Consider the following 20476-nt stretch of genomic DNA (forward strand, 5'->3'; position numbering starts at 1 on the left):
AGGCTACCCACGCCAGTATTCTGGCCTGGAGAATTCCACAGACTGTACAGTCCATGGCATCGCAAAGAGTCAGACAGGACTGAACGACTTTCACTTTCAACAACTTAATTTTAACTTCTAATCAAAAAGAGATGATGTCCCCAAAAGGCTTCTGTCATTTGTACCCCAAAGAGCATTACATATTATAGTTCACTGATGGTCAAAGTTCAAGGAGTAACAGGAAAGCTAGTGTGGCGAAATGGAGAGAAAGGGAAGACTGTAAAAAGAAAAACAGCAGAGTGACTAAGAGCATTAGGCAAGCCTAACAAAGCAGGTAAGATCTGGTGGGCTATTATGGGGAGGACTTTGGCTTTCATTCACTCTGAGGTTTTTACAAGGTCAATCTGGTTGTTGTACTGAATATTCACTATAGAAGATCAAGGGTAAAAAAGAGAAATTGGCAAGAACACTAATGTAAGAGATGATGGAGGCCTGAAACAAAGTAGCAGCAGTGGCAATAGCAAGAAAAGTCACCAGATTATGGGCACATTTTGAAAGCAGAACCAACAGGACTTGGTGAGTGCTGTGGTATGTCAAAGACATACCACAAGGAGTCAAGGATGACCCCCAAATTTTCCTGTTCTTAGCAAGATAGGAGACCTACCATTTATTGAAGTGGGGAAGACTGGAAAAGATCTGAGGAAAAAATATCAAGAGCTCAGTTCTGGACCTGAATCCTGCATTAAACTGGGACTGACTCTTAAGACACTTAAGCAGGAGTGCTGGGGTATATGAGTCTGGAGTTCAGGGAAGAAGTCTGGCCAAAGCCATGAGACTAGATGAGGTCACAAAGGGAATAAGTTTAAAAAAGAGAGATATCCAAGGACTGTGCCTAGGGCAATTCAATGAAGGAATCAGCAAAGGCAATAAGAGAGTAGTCAGCAAGGTAGGAGGGAAACCAGAAGATGTAGTATTCTGGAAACTAAGTGAACAAAGTATTTCAAAGAGGAGCGAGTGATCAACTATTTTATTCGCTGCAACTAAATCAAGTAAGATGAGGACTAAGAACTGGCCACTGAATTGAACAAAAAGGAGGTCACTGATGACCTTAATAAGAGCATCTGGGGGTGAAATATTAGGGGCAAAAGTCTGACTGGAACTGTTCAAGACAAACCGGGAGGAGAGAACTGGAGACAGCTCTTTGAAAACATTCTACTGGTAAGTAGCAAAGAGTAAGAAACAGCTAACGATGTGGGTGATCAAGCATTTTCTTATATTTAAGGTAAGAAAAGTCATAACATTTCGTGTGCTGATAGAATAATCCACTAGATGGGAAAAAAACGATGCTGGAGTGAGAATTTTAAGCCATGTTTGTTACTAGGCAAAGAGATATGGGACTAATGCACAAGGGAGAAGTTGAGCCTAGCTACCAGCAGAGACAGCCCAACCCACAGGAATCTCAGAGGAGACAGAGAGGTGGGAATGGACAGTGGGTGGGAAGGAGAGCTGGGGGAAACGAGGGGGCAGGAGTATGTTAAAGGTGTCTTCCCTTTGTTTCAATATTTTTTTAATAAAATAAGAAACAAGGGAATCAGCTAAGAGAACGGATGATGAAGGTTTGAAAATTTGAGAAGAGAAGCTATGGAACACTCGTCTAGGTGAAGGAGAGAGACAATGGCCTAAAGACCTAAGTTCTAAGCAGCATTAAGGTCCACTTGAGGTGAGCTGACTATGGACAGTAGTGAAACCTCCAACATGCCTCTAAGCTTTTTTCTCTCATCATGTTCAAATACATGAGTGCAACCACATAAAGGGGCGTGGTCAAGGTTTAGTCAAATAAGTTAGATAAAGTGACTGACGGGAAAGGAAACTGACAGACAGAGTACTGCATGGTAATGATTTTGACTGACCACGAGTAAGGAAGAAAGGAAAATGAGGACACGAAAGGTCAGGGGCAAGTGTTAGGATCACTGTCACGTAGGCCCTGCTGGGGCTGCAGACTGACTGGACTAGGGCATTCAAGCTGGTCAGTGATTTGCATGCCTGATACTGAGACAGGAGATAACAGAAGGGCTACAGTAGCATGGGGGTGCATGGATGAGGTGGGGTGGTGAACAACAATACTGACACCACTAAGAATTATGACAAAGGTAGTATCAGAGAAAGTACAGTAAGACTGGAGATCAACTTCTCAAGCAATGAAATGAAGTAATCTGTGATTGGAGATGACATAAACTGATTTCACAAGAACAAATCATTTCAAAGTTGCATTTAAAAAGAAAACAATGAGGATTTTTAAAAGTCGTTCAACATAAGTACACAAAATATACTAAGTGGTTAAACACAAGCTAAAATACTGGAAGTTAAAATAATTCTAAACTGATAAGAGACCCCCAGGAAGATAAGTGAGGGTAAAAACCCAATCCATGGATGGGTTTATCAAGGAACATTGATACTGTATACATTTTTAAAGTAGGTAGGTGTCCCACATTAGCATTATCCTGGGTAAAGGGTGCTAACATATCACATTTTTAAATGTTTGATCCCTCAAAAGAATAAATACCTTTTATATTATTTAATATTTTTCCTAAGCATAAAAACCATCAATGAAATCATACAGGAAAAACATCAAGAAGATTAAACCACAGAAAAATTCAAATGTCCTCTGGTTGAAAATGTCAAGAAAATTAACGATCAAACAAAAATCTGGGCAGTAGAAAGAGAATATTTGCAAAAATTATGACAAATGGCTGTTATGTTATCCCTAACACAAAAATGGTCTTAGAAAATTTTAAAAAGCAACAAAAATACAATAAACAGGTAATAAGCAGAAAATCAACAATAAATAAACTTATAATAAGTATATAATATTATAAACAGATATAAGCAGAAAGTAGGTAATAAAATTTTAAAAATTTCAACCTCAAGAGCAGTCAAAGAAATTTAAATAGTAAAATACCTTTTAATCCCTTGTCTATCAAACTGACAAAGTTTTAAAAATAAATAAATTCTGAATGTTAAAAAAGATTACAGTGATATGGCTTTCATACAATGCTGATGGTAGTATAAATTAACTTAGGCTTTCTGGTGGTAATTTGGCAAAAGGTTTCAATTCCCTTCCAAGGAAATAATCAAAACTTACAGACAAAATTTTACATCAGAAATTCTGCAAAATTTTACAATGTCTTGAATTTGGAAACAATCTATATATCCAACAATAGGGACGTGGTTGAATAAATCTGAACATTTATTTAATGGATTATTAAATCTAGTGGGTTTTTAATCTATTTAGTAATATTAAGTGACATGAGAAAATTTTCTATGAATAAACATATTAAACAAAAAAATACAAAATTATTTCTATATTATGATCTCAATTTTTTTAAAAATAAACATTTAGCATAGTTAATATGGTAAACACTGGAAGGTCAATCCTTAGGTTTACAAATCCTATCTCCATCACTTACTCTGTGTACCCTGAACCCCCACAACATAACCTCTCTAAAACTACTCTATAAAACAGAGATAATTACTTATGATTGCTGGAAAATAAATCTGACTTATATATGAAGATATTTTAGACTAATTCAAAAATATTTTAACATCATTCTAAACTTATTTAAATGGTTATGGTGATTTACAGAATAAGCATCCAATCAAATGCAATTAATTAACAACTAAATAGAGATAATCAAAGTAGTACATGCCCATCACAAAGTAGGCACTCAGTAAACAGCAGTCCACTAGCCGTGGTGGCAGCAGCATCAGAAAATGAGACTATCATATGAGGTTATGAATGATCATCTCTGGAGGCTGAGATTATGAGCTATTTATATTCTTTTTAACTTTTGTATTTTTAATTCCCTAAAAGAATCATGAAATTATTTTAAATAAATAAGAGGAGTATCAACAGAATAAGCATGCTGTATATAACCTAAGGTATTTTATGTCTTCAATAGGAATTAATCTAAAAGTTAAGTAATGGAAGTATACTTCCTATGAATATTAGTAAATAAAAGTAAAACATTACTTATAATATTCGGCATTCATTATCTTACTTACAGAGTCTCCTGTCTTTGCTGAGACAAAGTGGCTACTAAAACCATTTTCCTGGCAAAATCTTAAGTGTTTTTCAGGTTTTACTGTTCGCATATGCTCCAAATCAACTAGAAAGGTGAACAAAAACAGAGAACCAAATTCAATAATAAAGTTAATCAATAAATATTTAACAAGTTTAAATGTGACTTCTTTTCCAATATTATACCCCAGTTTAGACACTAGCAGTATAATTTGGGGCAATTCTTTTTAGTCTCTTTATGCTTCAGTCTCTAAATCTAAAAGCTGGGAAAAACAAATGGACCCATCATATACAAAGTTTTTTGAGAATTAATCCATGTTTAGTGCACAATGAGGCATCCCTGGTGGCTCAGCTGGCAAAGAATCCGCCTGAAATGCCAAATCCCTGGCTTGGGAAGATTCCCCTGGAGAAGGGAAAGGCTACCCACTCCAGTATTCTGGCCTGGAGAATTCCACGGACTGTATAGTCTCAATGAGGTCGCAAAGAGTCAGACACAACTGAGTGACTTTCACTTTCATGCACAATGACCAGCACATGTTAAGTGCCCAGAAAACTAAAAGATCATTCCTATTATCTATATAGTTTGAGGCACATTTGATGATATGCAAAAATATGCATTAGTATAATGCATTTAAACATAGTGATTAATTGTAACATATACTTACCACAGCATATTTGGTTTGAAAATTTAATTACCTTAATACATTAATTACAATAGTTCTATAATCTCTATAAACTTTAATGTTAACACAAGCACATTATTAATTTTCTGCCAAAAGATATCAATATTTCATTATATACTTACTTTATTTACAGTTACTGCTTAATTTCACAAAGACATAGCTCATTTGCTTTCCAATTCTAAAAGTGTCCATTTGGAAAGCAGTAATGGGCCAGAATATATTTTCTTGAATAGTGGTAGGTGCTTTAAAGCAAAGCATAGTACTCATATCCAATACTGGTTTTATCCAACACAGTCTAATTTTTTCAAATGTGATCTTTTATTGAACAGTTTCTCTTTTCACAACACTACAAACCCTATAAGGGTGTTGATTCAATGCCGTCAAATTATAAGGCAAATATATTCACAGGATTTAAGGACAACTAGGCTCTTTGAGTCAATATAGGGAAAAAAAACTTAAACTGATTTCCTGAGGAAAGGACCCAACTGACTTGTAAAAACTTGTAAATTTGCAAATCTAGTAAGCTTACATAATAGTGGCAATTGATTATCAACTAAAAAATGCTCTCATACTATGTAAAAGGCTTTATTTGAAATTACATTGAAGGTCTTTAGTTTGTAAGCTCAAGAGATCTTTCTCTAGCAGATTTTTGATCTACTGAGGGATTCCTGAGCCCCATTTATACTGCTTAACTAGGATAATATGCACCTTTTTTCTTTTCGGGCCACAACTTGCTGTTCCTTAAACATCACTGAGACTTTATTTACAAGAAGAGGCCAAAAAATGTCCAGATACCACAGGCATCAATTTGTTGATGACTAAAATACTAAGCTATTAGCACTGACATTTGTACATCTAGTTTACCATAATATTGAAGTTAGAATACTTTCCTAATTCAACAAGAGTAAGAACAAATCATGTCACTCGGAAAATTCCCCAGTGAGATCACTGTCCAATTACAAAAATAAAGTCTGTCATTCAACATGCATGGGCATTTGTCTTTTCTAACGGAACAGTCTGCCACGGCTGTGTCTTTTCTTCCTTCCTTTCTTCTCTCCATTCTCCACTTGCCCTACCAGATAACTCCTCAACTACTTACATAGATAAACTACTATAAATTTATCTATATAGCACTGGGGGATTTACTAGCCAAAAGTTTTTTTCCTAACAAAGATAATCATTAGAGACTAATAACTATAACTAATCAATTGATAAAAAAATTATTCAGTAAGTATTTATGATATACCAAGCACTATGGTAGGCAGTGAGAACCCAAAGAGGAAAAAGATAAAATCCAGGTCCTAAAAAAATTACCACCAGTATTAGGAATATAACAGACAGTTAAGAAATATAAAAGTTATCTGAAATAACCGAGATGTTGAGAATGACACAGCAGATACAGAAAAGGCCCTCGCAGAATTTGACTGACCATTGTTTTCCTCTGTTGTGTTAGAATTTAGTGAGCAAAATTAAAAGGCCTTAATTACTAGAGTCCATTGTTGTTCAGTCACTAAGCTGTATCCGACTCTTTTGCAACCCCAAGGACTATAGCCACCAGGCTCCTCTGTCCATGGGATTACCCAGGCACTATACTGGAGTGGGTTGCCATTTCCTTCTCCAGGGGATCTTCCCGACCCAGGGATTAAACCCATGTCTCCTGCATTGGCAGGAGGATTCTTTATTGCTAAGCCACCAGGAAAGCCCTAGTTACTATTCATTCTAAATAATCCAGAAATAAATAAATTCTGACAATGAAACTACAGTGAGATACTGGTAAATTCTTTCATTTCTTCGATTTCTGAAAGCATCCTTAAAATTATTATCCAGTATTCATCTAGCATACATGTGTTAACAATCTTACTGATATGATTTAATTTCCCTTATATCCTTCAGTGCAGTGGTCCCCAACCTTTTTGGCACTAGGGACCAGTTTCTTGGAAGACAATTTTTTCCATGACCAATTCAAGAGCAGTAGGGTTCTCACTCCTATGAAAATGCCTGTCGCTCATCTGACAGGAGGCAATGTGAGCAACAGGGAATGGCTGTAAAGACAGACGAAGCTTTGCTTGCTTACCGGCTCGCTGCTCATCTCCTGCTGTACAGCCTGGTTGCTAACAGGCCAAAGAGTGGTACCAGTCCATGGCCCAGGGGCTGGGGACTCTGCTTCAGTGAACCAGTATTTTTTTTTTTTAAATAAAATACTTACTCTTATTATTTTCTTATTTTAATACAGCTAGTTCCTGTATTTTATTTTTAAAAAGGGAATTAAAACCTCCCAACAGCATTAATACATAAACATTTCCCAAATATTCAGAAAAACAATTTTCAAAAGGATATAAAAAATGTCACTAACTAGAGACAACTACTGTTAACATTTTAGTGTATATCCTTCCAATATCTAAACAACTGAAGGTCATGGGCATTAACATTGCAATACGCAACTTTCAGCTCTACTATACTAAACCCTGCTTAAAGTATGCTTAACAATTTCAATGGATAACCAGTTTACTGATCACTCACTCTACTCATTCAGCAAATATTTGAGTGCCTACTATGGCTAGGCACAGAGAAGGAAACGGCAACCCACTCTAGTATTCTTGCTTGGAGAATTCCATGGACAGAGGAGCCTGGCGGGCTACAGTCTATGGGGTCGCAAAGAGTCGGACACAACTAAGCAACTAACACAAACACAGACATGGCTAGGCATTGTCCTAAGAGCTGCATATGTAACAATGACCTTACATTCTAATTCAGAGAAACAGACACACAAGTAAATAACAGAGTATTGCAAATGTTGATATATCTTATTGAAAAAAAATAAAATATACATGAGATGAATTACTCTTTCAAACACGTAGGCCGAAGACCCTTAAGGTGAAGACCACACTTACCACACTCAAAGAAAAGCCAGGAGGCCAGAGTGGCTGATGAGTTAGCAAGAGAGGGAAACACCAGGAAATGAAGTTTTAAAAGCCATCAACTATATAAGTCACTGAAAGAGAGATGCAAAGCTAGTGGGAGGTTTGTAAGGAAAAAAAATTTTTTAAGCTGTAATCTTACAGTTTAAAAGGTTGGGGCTGCTGAATAAACCACTATTTGTTGTTTTAGTCACCAAGTCCTGTCCTATTCTTTTGCAACCCCATGGACTGCCCATCAGGCTTCTCTGTCCATGGGATTTCCCAGGCTAGAATCAGGAGTGGGTTGCCATTTCCTTCTCCAGGGGATCTTCTCAACTTGCATCTCCGGCATTACAGGTGGATTCTTCACTGCTAAGCTACTGGGAAATAAACTGTAATTAAATGTAAAGCAGAGAAGACACTGAGTAAGATTACAGTAAAACTCTAGGAAAGAGAAGACCGTAGTTTGGACAAGAGTAGGAGCAAGAGAGATGATAAAAAGTAGGGTAGATTCTCAATATATTTTGGGAATAAAAAGTGAGTAAGAAATACTAATGGATTTGACATGGATGTAGAAGATAAAGAGAATCACTTGAGGATAGTTTAACCTGGATTTTAAATGAAACAGTGTATTGTAGGTAGGTGCTGAGCAGACAAACATTTGCAATTAGGCAGTGCTGGGGTTTTCCCAATCATGTACAATTACAGAAAAGAAGGGCAGGTAACTGAAAATAGAAAATGTTAGGAGTAGATTATATTGAAAAGAGCATGGAATTCAAGTTAGATAAGAAGGGGGGTCCAGAAAATGAAAAATTGATAAGATTAAGCAATGTTAAAGTCTTAAGTGGATTTAAAAATTACTGGAATTGGGTTACCAAAGATGAGAGATAACAGACAAACTGGGACACATGAAAGTGATAATTGATATTATGGAGACAGTAAGTCTTCAGAATAACTATGTATCCCTATAGCTGATTCATGTTGAGGTGTGACAGACAACAACAAAATTCGGTAAAGCAATTAATTATCCTTCAACAAAAAAATAAATTAAAAAAAAACTATGTTAGTGTTGATAGGTGGCAACATGATAGCAGATGATGAATTCAAGGAACCGAGAGACCAAAGTATTAAAAGGATCATCTGTATGCAGCTACAACTGCTAATCAAGATAGCAACAGTAATGCAGTGACTGACCCAGGAATCAAAATCTTTAAGAAATTCAAGGTAGTGAGTGATTCAGGGGTTGGCTGATGTATAATCATACAGCTTGATAGTCAAATCTAAAGGTTTTTAGGCAAGATGAAAAATGATCTGGAAAGAGCAATAACAATAAGGTCACTACCCACCCTCCAGTACTAGTGATAAGGCAGAGACAGGAGGGGATGTCAATATTTGAAAGAGCTTCAGGAGACGGCAGCGCTGTCCTTACAGGAGAGCTAAGTGACAGAAGTGAAGTGAAGTCGCTTAGTTGTGTCCGACTCTTTCAACCCCGTGGACTGTAGCCCACTAGGCTCCTTGGTCCATGGGATTTTCCAGGCAGGAATACTGGAGTGGGTTGCCATTTCCTTCTCCAGGGGATCTTCCCAACCCAGGGATCAAACCCAGGTCTCCCGCATTGTAGGCAGACGCTTTACCGTCTGAGCTACTAGGAAAGCCTGCTTCAAGGAAGATGTTGAGAGTATAGGAATTTTACTGATATCTCATTTGTAAGTTCCTGAAGACCCAATAGAAGAATCTCACAAGTTAAGAAAGGGCAGAAACAGGGGTCTGAAAAGTGAAGGACAGAACTGTATAGGATAAGAATGCAGGAAGTAAATCAATAATAACAATGTCAAAGGCTTTCTTCTGTAGCTGACATAAATGGAGATTAAAAAAACATGAGATGAAAAAATTCTAAGACGGTGTTAGACAGACAAGAAAACCCAAATTTTTCACTGTCAAAACCAACTGTGCCCAGCCCCCCCCAAATCCCTTAGCTCACTCACGTTAACCTGGAAATTAAAATGGAACAAAAGAAAATAAGTTATCAAGATACTAAATCTATCTGCCATATTCTTAAAAATCACATGGTACATGAGATGGAAGTCTTAGAAACCAATTAACTTTGGCTAACAAGAATAATTTGGATAAGAAGTTGGAAAGCTGTTTGAAAAACAAATATGTACAATTTTTACTACAATTCATGGCAAATAGATGGGGAAACAGTGGAAACAGTGGCTGACTTCATTTTGGGGGGGCTCCAAAATCACTGCAGATGGTGACTGCAGCCATGAAATTAAAAGATGCTTACTCCTTGGAAGGAAAGTTATGACCAACCTAGACAGCATATTAAAAAGCAGAGACATTACTTTGCCAACAAAGGTCTGTCTAGTTAAGGCTACAGTTTTTCCAGCAGTCATGTATGTATGTGAGAGTTGGACTATAAAGAAAGCCGCGCACTGAAGAATTGATGCTTTTGAACTGTGGTGTTGGAGAAAACTCTTGAAGAGTCCCTTGGACTGCAAGGAGATCCAACCAGTCCATCCTAAAGGAGATCAGTCCTGGGTGTTCATTGGAAGGACTGATGTTGAAGCTGAAACTCCAATACTTTGGCCACCTGATGTGAAGAGCTGACTCCTTAGAAAAGACCCTGATGCTGGGAAAGATTGAGGGCAGGAGGAAAAGGGGACGACGGAGGATGAGATGGTTGTATGGCACCACTGACTCCATGGACATGAGTTTGGGTGGGCTCCAGAAGTTGGTGATGGACAGGGAGGCCTGGCGTGTTGCAGTCCATGGGGTCGCAAAGAATCAGACATGACTGAGTGACCGAACTGAACTGAACTGATCACTACTAGGCTTGACCCCTAGTGTGATAGTCCTTACTTTCCTTTTTCACAGTAATCTATGAAGCCATCTGTTGAAAATGGCAGTTCCAGAAAAATGGAAGGAGTCTGGGTTTCTGAAAGGGAGATGAGCCACTGATAAGCAGTACCAGGGTTTGGTCATTATGTAAGTAAGAGATAAATTGTTATTGTGTTAAGATATTGAAACTTCAGGGACGGTCTGTTTATAGCATTTAGCATTACCTTAACTAATACAGACTGTTGGTGGTGGTGTTAATTGCTGAGTCATATCCAACTCTTTCGTGACCCCATGGACTGTAGCCCTCCAGGCTCGTCTGTCCATGGAATTTCCCAGGCAAGAATACTGGAGTGGGTTGCCATTTCCTTCTCCAGGGGATCTTCCCGACTCAGGGATTGAACAGATTCTTTACCACTAATTACCTTAACTAATATAAAATATAGATTTTCATCACTCTTGTTAACAATAAACCTCTTCCTGAGCCTATATTGGGTCTTGAGTTATTAACTAATGAAAACTTGAAGCTATAATTAGTGAGATCATATAATCCAGCATTACAGTCATCTCTTAGATTCTGATTATGTCATATTCAACTAAACAGTTTAAAAATTACATCAAACTTAATTATAAATTGAAAGGCAATTACATTTTTAGTTACCAGGGAAACAAATACAAACCAAACATAAACCACTGGAGAAATGTTCTTTCTTCTGCCATTAAACAGTTCAAGTAATATGTACATGGAAAACGGTATGAAAACAAAAGTTCATTCTCCTTTTGTTAATACATTTTGCTGGAAGATACAAAATATCTGAAAAATTATCAAGTCATGACAAATCTTGTTTCATCCATATCCACATTCTTATTTTAAAGCAAATCAAAGCCATATCATTTCAACCATGATATTTTATGATATATTCTTAAGATGCTTTCTTTTGGTTTTAATGAAGAACAAAGCTTTGATTTAGAAGCAACACATGAGAATTTTGAATCTAAAGCTGTCACTTTCATCCTTCATTTGGTCCTGCTGATTCCAGTGGGACACTAATCCCCTAAACTGATGTGATGGTTCAAAATTTACTTATTTTGATAACTTTCAGGATAAAGTGGCCTTTATATCAGGATATAAAAACAGATTTTGATGAGTAACAGAAAGTGAATGGTGTTTAATAAACAATACACAGTCTTGATAAAAATGACATTATGTCAAATATCATCATAAAGTAAGTGTCATTACAACAATATTTTTCATATTCCAATAGATGATCTTTGTTACTATTTTACTCTCTGGAGTGGTAGATTATATATAAACACTAGTCTCAATAAAAGAAATAATTTTTCCGAATTTCTCAAATGTTTGCATTATGGCAAAAACAGAAGAAACTATGGTTCTTCAATCATTCACAATTTATTTGGAAAGGATGTAGGAGATGTAGTAAAGAATACAGTCTGCAGAGCCAAAGTGCCTGGGCTTGATGCCTTGTGGTTTCTGTTTGTGGAACCTTGAACAACCAACCTCTCTCAGTTTGTTCATGCAATGGCAACAACAATAGTGCCTACCATATAATAATAATATGTAATAGATAAAATGACTGCTAAGCTGCTAAGTCGCTTCAGTCGTGTCTGACTCTGTGCGACCCCAGAGACAGAAGCCCACCAGGCTCCCCCGTCCCTGGGATTCTCCAGGCAAGAACACTGGAGTGGGTTGCCATTTCCTTCTCCAAGATAAAATGACTAAATACATATAAAGCACATAGAACAATGACTGGTACATAGCAAGGTACACAGTATGTGACCGGCATATAATAAGTATTACTGTCATTAATCTATTTATTCCTGAACTATTTATCCAGGGCCTTCTAAGTGCTAACTGCTAAGAAGACTGAGAGGAACACATGTGGAAAGACATTATACAATGACATTTTAAGACCAAGAGAACAACAGTGGTCTGTATAAGATAAGGTACAACAGGAGCAATACAGAAAACTTCTAAGACTGCACATGGGGACAAGAAAGATCTCACAAGAGAAGCTGATGCTTCAGCTAACTCCTGAAGGATGAGGAAAAATTACCCAGACAGCCTTGGAAACAGAGACACACATTCTTTACCAAGGAACGTGTGCAAAAGCATCTGAAGAACCTGGCTTCCAAGAGATGGTAAAATCAGCAGGGCTGGTGCATAAGGGTCTTTATAGGATACTAAGAGGTTCATATACGTGTAGATAAAAAAAACACCACTCACTGTCATTTATCGTACCTCATATATTCCAGTCAATCTGAGCCAAAATATAAGCACTGAAAGGAAATCCTACAGGTGATGATATACACTGGAAAACCTTCAACTTTCCCTTGCTGGACTCAAAATATTTCTATTAACTACACAGTGACTACATTTGTTTCTAATTTCAGAGACTATTCAAAAGAAAACTGTAAATGATAAATGGAGATTTCAGGAATAGGACATGTTTTTTTCTGTTTTTTTCTGTTCAGGCATCTTGTATACATAAATAGTTGCCACTGTCATGTTATAACTTTAAAAAAATAGAAGATGGCAAGGTTTATACTTATACACAAAGTCGTTAATCATTACACTGCATATTAATCAACCTAAGATGATTCAGATTAACTATGCAGTTGCAAAAATCACAGGCTACCAAGAAAATAGTTCATGTATTTCTTTAAAAGAAAATGGATCACCTTAAAATTAGTTTATTAAATAAATATAAACACCTATTATGTCAAGTATTATGCTAGGTGTAAGCAATAAATTAGAGAACAAAATAGACACTATCCCTACTCTCACATTCAGGAGGGAGAAAGACTGAAACAAGTAAACAAATACATAAACAAGTCAATGTAACAATTATAATCAGAAATTGTGTGTGGGGAGGGGGGTTGTTGAGCAGATAGAGAGTAATAGAGTGACAAGAAGCAAGATAGCAACTATGACAATATTTTTTTAATTAATTTACTTATTTTACTTTATTGTATTGGTTTTGCCATACATTGACTTGAATTCGCCATGGCAACTATGACAATTTTATAAGGTAAAAGATCTCTTTGGTCTGAGATCTGAAAGATGAGAATAAGCCAACCAGGTTAGGAGGAAGCTGGAAGAGAAAAATGTTTCTGTCACTAGGACACAATGTAAAAGAGGAAAATGACTGAGTACAACTGAGGAAAACAAAGAAGCGTACTGAGCGTGTGTGGGCATGTGTGGTATAACACAAAGATTTCACTGAAACACGGCAAAGCAAAGTCCCTGGAGGGCTGTACGCAAGAACACAATGTGATCTTTGCATTTCGGAAAAATTTACTCTGGCTACTAAGAGGAGAAGGGAGCCGGAAGGGCAAAACAGATGCAGAGAAACCACTTCAGGAGACTTCTGAAGAACCTCAAATCCATTTCAAAATTTACAGAACGTTTAGGGGCCCCATAACAATCTTGACAGACAGGTAAAGCATTAACTAACTTCACACACAACACACTGAGTTTCAGAGTGACTGAACCAAAGTCCCATTGCTAGTCATCTGTAGCACGAGAGAGAACCAAACCATCCTGTTCCAAATCCAGCCAGCGTCTCACAAAGAAGAAGGAACCTCAGTTTGGGGGATGATCACGTAATAGTCTTTTATTCAGAGTTTTAATTAAAAGAATAAAGACATCAAACTTTAAAACCTCATTACCGTAAAAACGTGAACTATTATATACCCGGTTATTGCTTACTAGTACTTTAAAAGTATTCATTAATAACAATAAATCATAAAACTGATCCCATCAGCATTACAAAATAAGACACTCTGCCTTAGCACTTGATTATATAAAGTCCTTTACAAAGTACTTGCAGCTGTACATACAAATTGTGAAATTACATAATGTTTAAAAATGATCCATCATGATTAGCCCACACATGACAAGTAAAATACCCTTAATAATTTATTAAATTTGATTTACATGTGCTTAAAATTATGTATATATTTTGACTTCTAATATACACACACTAATGCTAATAAGCCAAGTATATGACAACTTCTCTTTCTTAGTCCTATTTGTTTACTGGCATCTGGGCATCCATGTTCAGGATCTCCACTGCAGCTACTTACAGGATTGTTGATGCAATAAACAGAACAGCCTCCCAAGATACAGTCCCAAATGTAATAAATAGCCTATAAACTATATATCAAATGTACAATAATCAGAGCTTCTAATTAAACTAAATAATATAAAACTTTAAGCAAAATTTTTAAATCACAATAGTTTCTATATTGCTTTATATTGACCTAAGATATTTCTATTTTCCTAAATATTCACTTTTTGACATCCTGTAAGAACATATTCTATAATGAATATGACTTTTTCATTCAGACCAGAATGAATTACTTCATGTTTTTTAAAAAAGTGAAAGTACTGTATGATGGTAACTTATTACATTATTGTCTGTTCCCTGTTAATAGAAAGAAAGCATTAAAAGTAAACTATTTACACTTCTTAGTCCATATATAATGGCAAAAACAATATTCTCTGTGAAGTTACTGCAAAATATGTTGCTGCCTAACTTAAAGAAGCAAAATACAGATATAGCACTTGTATGGATTTTCACAGTAATTTTTAGGTTATCAAGGAAACATCTAGAGTGTTGATCTGGTTATACTCAATTCAAACAAACTACTTGTCACATTAACTACCTCCAGGAAGTTACTCCAAACACAAAATAAACTGTTTATGCCCCTACTCAGATAGATAACATGACAGATTGTTATTAGTTGAAGACAGATGAAATACATTAATTTGATTGTGAGCATATGTTTAATTTTACCCTGCCATGGACACTCTCTAATGCTGTCTTTCTGTGATGACATAGTAAATCATACTGTATTAGAAGAATTGCTAACACAAGAAAATAAAAAATTACCAGAATTTGACTTTGGAGATTCTCAAACCAAACTTCTTAAAAAATATAACTGCCTGAAACTGTGTTCCACAAATACATAAAGAAAAAAGGTGTCATCAAAGAAACTAATTTCTACTATAAATCTTTAAAAAAGACCTCAATGCAGTTTAACATTTTTCATATGTACTACTTTTTATAATTTCTTTGTGAAATGCCTCTTCCCTCCTTTCCCCATTTCTACTGTTTTTAATGTTTATCCTATTAATGTGTGTGTTTTCTATAAGGACATCTGCTATATTTTTTCCAGTGACCGTTCCCCTCAAGTTAGGATTTTCCTTTTCACGATCCATTAGATCACAGAAAATTTTATGAAATAAAATACACTGAGAAAATAAGCTCATTATTACTTAAGCTACCTTTCCTGGTTCTTTTTTAAGCAGCTAAAAACAAAAACAAATTTTTTAAGAAAGCACAAAACTCAATAGCCACTCAAAAATATTTGTTGAATAAAGATAAATATTTTGGGGACTACCCTGGTGGCTCCGTGGTAAAGAATCTGCCTGCCAAGGCAGGAGACACAAATCCTGGCCCTGATCCAGGAAGATCCTGCATGCAACTAAGCCCATGCACCACAAGCACAGAGCCTGTGCTCCAGAGTCCAGGAGCTGCAGCTACTGAGTCCACAAGCCACAACTACGGAGCCTGTGCTCCAGAGTCCAGGAACTGCAGCTACTGAGTCCACATGCCACAGCTACGGAGCCTGTGTGCCGCAGAGTCCGTGCTCGACAACAAGAGAAGCCACCACAATGAGAAGCTCGTGCACCGAACCAGGGAGTAGTCCCCGCTCGCCACAACTAGAGAAAAGTCCGCATAGCAACAAAGACCCAGCACAACGAAAAATAAACAAATGTTTAAAAAAAAGAAAAACATTTTTAGGCTCTTAAAACAAATACAAAATATCAAAGGTGTCTAAGCTAATACGTATTCTTTCATTTTACAGGAATACTATACAGGACTGAAAAACTGAGCTAGAGTCTCACACCACAATTAAGAATGAGCATCACAAATGCGTTGAGCAAAACAGAAAGACATTAAGAAATACACATAAATAACAACATTCATGTGAAATTTTAAAATGATAAAATTAGCTATCAGTGAAGAATACACAGATGATGAAACTAAGAAGAACATCAAGGAAAACGTTAGGACAAAAGATAGTAGTTAACTCTAAAGGAATAGAAAGGACTGATAAAGGCACCTGGTTGGCATCTGGGGTGTTTGGCAATGCTCTACTTCATGACCCAGGAACAGCAATTCTTTAAACTACACATATATTTTATGTACTTTTCTGTATGTGCATATCATTATATTAAAAAGTCTAATAAAATTACACTAATATGACAATCTTCTCTTCAAACTGAATTTTTCACATTATCATAAAGGTCACTGCTGTAAAAATATTCATGGTTTTCACAATTTTCCCAAGGACTTCTCTAGTCCCTTAATTATCAAATCATACTCTTTCAACCTCTCTATATACGTCATGAATCTTGTGGATTTTCTCTTCAATTATTTATTACCTGACTCCTCCAGATCCTTCAGTTTTTAATTACTTTTCATTATAGTAATTCTCTAATATTTTTATAGATTCTCTATATTGCTCTAAGATTTGCCTAATTATTTTACATTGTATTTCTATTGTATAGTCACATACATATCTACAACCAGACCTACAAGGATTCTTAGGGGATAATAATAAATACCATTTACTCAGTAGAGTCACCAGAGTAACACTAACAGCAGGCAGAATCGAGAGGGCAGGAAGGAGAGTATGGAAACATTCATATTATTTCAACTTATTTAGTATCATTAACTGAATTATCTAAATTCTCTCTGGTGGTGGGTAATGGATAACCACCTCTCCTCTAACTTTACGTTAAAATGTAATTAATAATAGGTCTAAATGACGGAGAAGGCAATGGCAACCCACTCCAGTACTCTTGCCTGGAAAATCCCATGGACGGAGGAGCCTGGTAGGCTGCAGTCCATGGGGTCGCTGAGAGTTGGACATGACTCAGTGACTTCACTTTCACTTTTCACTTTCATGCATTGGAGAAGGAAATGGCAACCCACTCCAGTGTTCTTGCCTGGAGAATCCCAGGGACAGTGGAGCCTGGTGGGCTGCCGTCTATGGGGTCGCACAGAGTTGGACACGACTGAAGCGACTTAGCAGCAGCAGCAGCAGGTCTAAATGAGGACATAATACCATGGAGTAAGCAACTCTTTCTGTATTTGTGACAGTTTATAACTTTTATTGTATATTGACTCTTCTTATTTTGAGTCATGTTTCAGGCAGTCTCCATTGGAATTATTACTGGAGAATCTCATACTGGCCAGTATTACATAGGTTTATTTGCAAAGATCGGCATGATAGCTACATAGTATAACAAGGTCCCAGTTCACTTATGTCTTTCATTAAAAAAAAAATGCACTTCTTTTTTTTGCATGAAAAAAAAAGTGTATTTGTCTTTCCTAGATACCAGTATAGACTGGGATCTTGCAAGGATCAGAGGCAACAGTTAAGAACTGGTTCAACTAGCAATTATACTATGGTTGTTTAATTATTTCTTATATTTTCCTCTCTTTTCTAATTGCCCTCAATGACCATATATTAGATCCACTGGGAGAGGGGGAATGATATAACATGATTTAAAATCACAACAAAAAGTAAAGACAAAACTGCCCAATAGCAACAGAATCCAGAGTAATAAGAATAGTTAACATTTATATAGCACCAAAGTCCATTCTAAAGGAGATCAGCCCTGGGTGTTCTTTGGAAGGAATGATGCTAAAGATGAAACTCCAGTACTTTGGCCGCCTCATGCGAAGAGTTGACTTATTGGAAAAGACTCTGATGCTGGGAGGGATTGGGGGCAGGAGGAGAAGGGGACAACCAAGGATGAGATGGCTGGATGGCATCACCGACTTGATGGACGTGAGTTTGAGTATACTCTGGGAGATGGTGATAGACAGGGAGGCCTGGCGTGCTGCGATTCATGGGGTCGCAAAGAGTTGGACACGACTGAGTGACTGAAATGAACTGAACTGAAAGTGTTTTACAGGCACATTACACATATTATTTAATCCTCACAATAACCACTATCTGGCAGATGAGAAAATAAATCACAGAGAGGATAAATGACTTATATAAGAACACATTTCTAGTAAAGACAGGAGCCAGAATTCAAGGCCCTCGGAGTCCATCTCCAGAGTCTGCATTCTTAACTCTCACTCAGCTTTCTCCTCAGGCAGTACAATCTTCTACCACTGTCATTTTCCCCATGACTCTGTTTCATTCATGTTATCCCAAGTGGAATACTTGATTCATTTTCATTGCCATATAACACATCTTTGTATGAACATACCACAATTTATATATCTTTTCTCCAAGTGGACACTCAAATTGTTTCCAATTGTTAGCTATTATCAACAATGAAGCAGCATGACTACTCTTAGTACAGGTCACCTGATACATATGTATAGCAGTCTGTTTAAGATATAAAACTGTTGAATCCTAGGGTCTATGAATGTTCAACTTTACAGAATAATGGCAAATTATTTTCAAAGTCATTTTATCAATTTACAATCCACCCAGCAATGCACACGAATTCCTGTAGATTCATATTATATCTCTGTTACTTCTTAGGCTTTTTGATGTGTACATTATTACTTACGGGGCTTCCCTGGTGGCACAAAAGGTAAAAAATTAAAAAAAAAAGAAATCTTTTGGCTGCAATGCAGGAAACCCAGGTTCAATCCCTGGGTCAGGAAGACCCCCTGAAGAAGGGAAAGACAACCCACTCCAATATTCTTGTCTAGAGAATCCCATGGACAGAGGAGCCTGGCAGGCTACAGTCCATGGGGTCGCAAAGAGTTGGACATGACTTAGCGACTGAACAATAACAATCCTTTCAGAAGATCTTCAATATCACTTCCATTATAACACCAAAGTTCCCTTTATATGAGGGTTTGTTTCTAGCATTTCCACTCTATTTTCTTTAGTGAATTCCTCAATGTATTTACTACAAGCTGTTTATATTTTATCACTAGCATAGCAAATGGTTCTCACCTTGTAATTCAGGACCATATTAACTATCCTTGGCCCTTTTTTCCATCCATATACATATTAGAGTCAGTTAGTTTAAATACCACACATAAATAACATTGGGTTTAAAAATTATGCTGAATCAGTAAACCAATTTGAGATGAAATTTATTTGTTAGTTTTATAATATTGAGTCTTTGTATCCTTGAACATGGGAGTTATCTTTTATTTGGGTCTTATATTTAAACCTTATATTAAACTGTATACTTTTCTCAACACAGGGATTTCTGAAGTAGTTATTCACATCATCTGAGAATTTGCAGTTTTATTTCTTCCTTTTTAATCTGTATGTCATATATCTTTTTTCTTACTGTTTTACAATAGCTAGGACTTCAACAATGACGTTGAATATGGTGAACAGTGAAAGTGAACATCCTTGCCTTGCACCTGGTCTTAGTAGGAAAGCATTCTCACTCATTTGCTATCAAGTATGATGCTAACTCGGAGAAGGCAATGGCACCCCACTCCAGTACTCTTGCCTGGAAAATCCCATGGATGGAGGAGCCCGGTGGGCTGCAGTCCAAGGGGTCACTAAGAGTCGGACACGACTGAGCGACTTCACTTTCACTTTTCATTTTCATGCACTGGAGAAGGAAATGGCAACCCACTCCAGTATTCTTGGCCTGGAGAATCCCAGGGTCGGGGAGCCTGATGGGCTGCCGTCTATGGGGTCGCACAGAGTCGGACATGACTGAAGCGACTTAGCAGCAGCAGCAGCAGCATGATGTTAACTGTAGGTTTTTCACAGATGCCATTTATCAGGTTGAAGAAGTCAATCCTCATGCCTAGTTTGTTGACTTTTTTTTTTTTAATACCATGAGTGGATGTTAAATTTTTATCAAATGCTTTTTTATGCATTTATTGAGATCATCATATGCCTTTTCTTCTGAAGCCTATTGATATAGTAAATTATATTGATTCTGAATGCTAAAACAGCCT

The 20476-nt window shown here is 36.8% G+C and overlaps 1 protein-coding gene across 2 annotated transcripts in view; it reads right to left on the reverse strand.

The window, feature by feature from the left end:
* RAB28 (RAB28, member RAS oncogene family) overlaps positions 1–20476 on the reverse strand; it is a 99647-nt gene that overhangs the window by 12953 nt on the left and 66218 nt on the right. For both annotated transcript variants that reach the window (XM_068975231.1, XM_068975232.1), the window contains exon 5: positions 4042–4145. In XM_068975231.1, the coding sequence (XP_068831332.1) occupies positions 4042–4145 (104 nt within the window). The remainder of the gene's footprint in view (positions 1–4041; positions 4146–20476) is intronic.

Source organism: Capricornis sumatraensis, chromosome 7, assembly GCF_032405125.1.
Source record: "Capricornis sumatraensis isolate serow.1 chromosome 7, serow.2, whole genome shotgun sequence".
Taxonomy (NCBI): domain Eukaryota; kingdom Metazoa; phylum Chordata; class Mammalia; order Artiodactyla; family Bovidae; genus Capricornis; species Capricornis sumatraensis.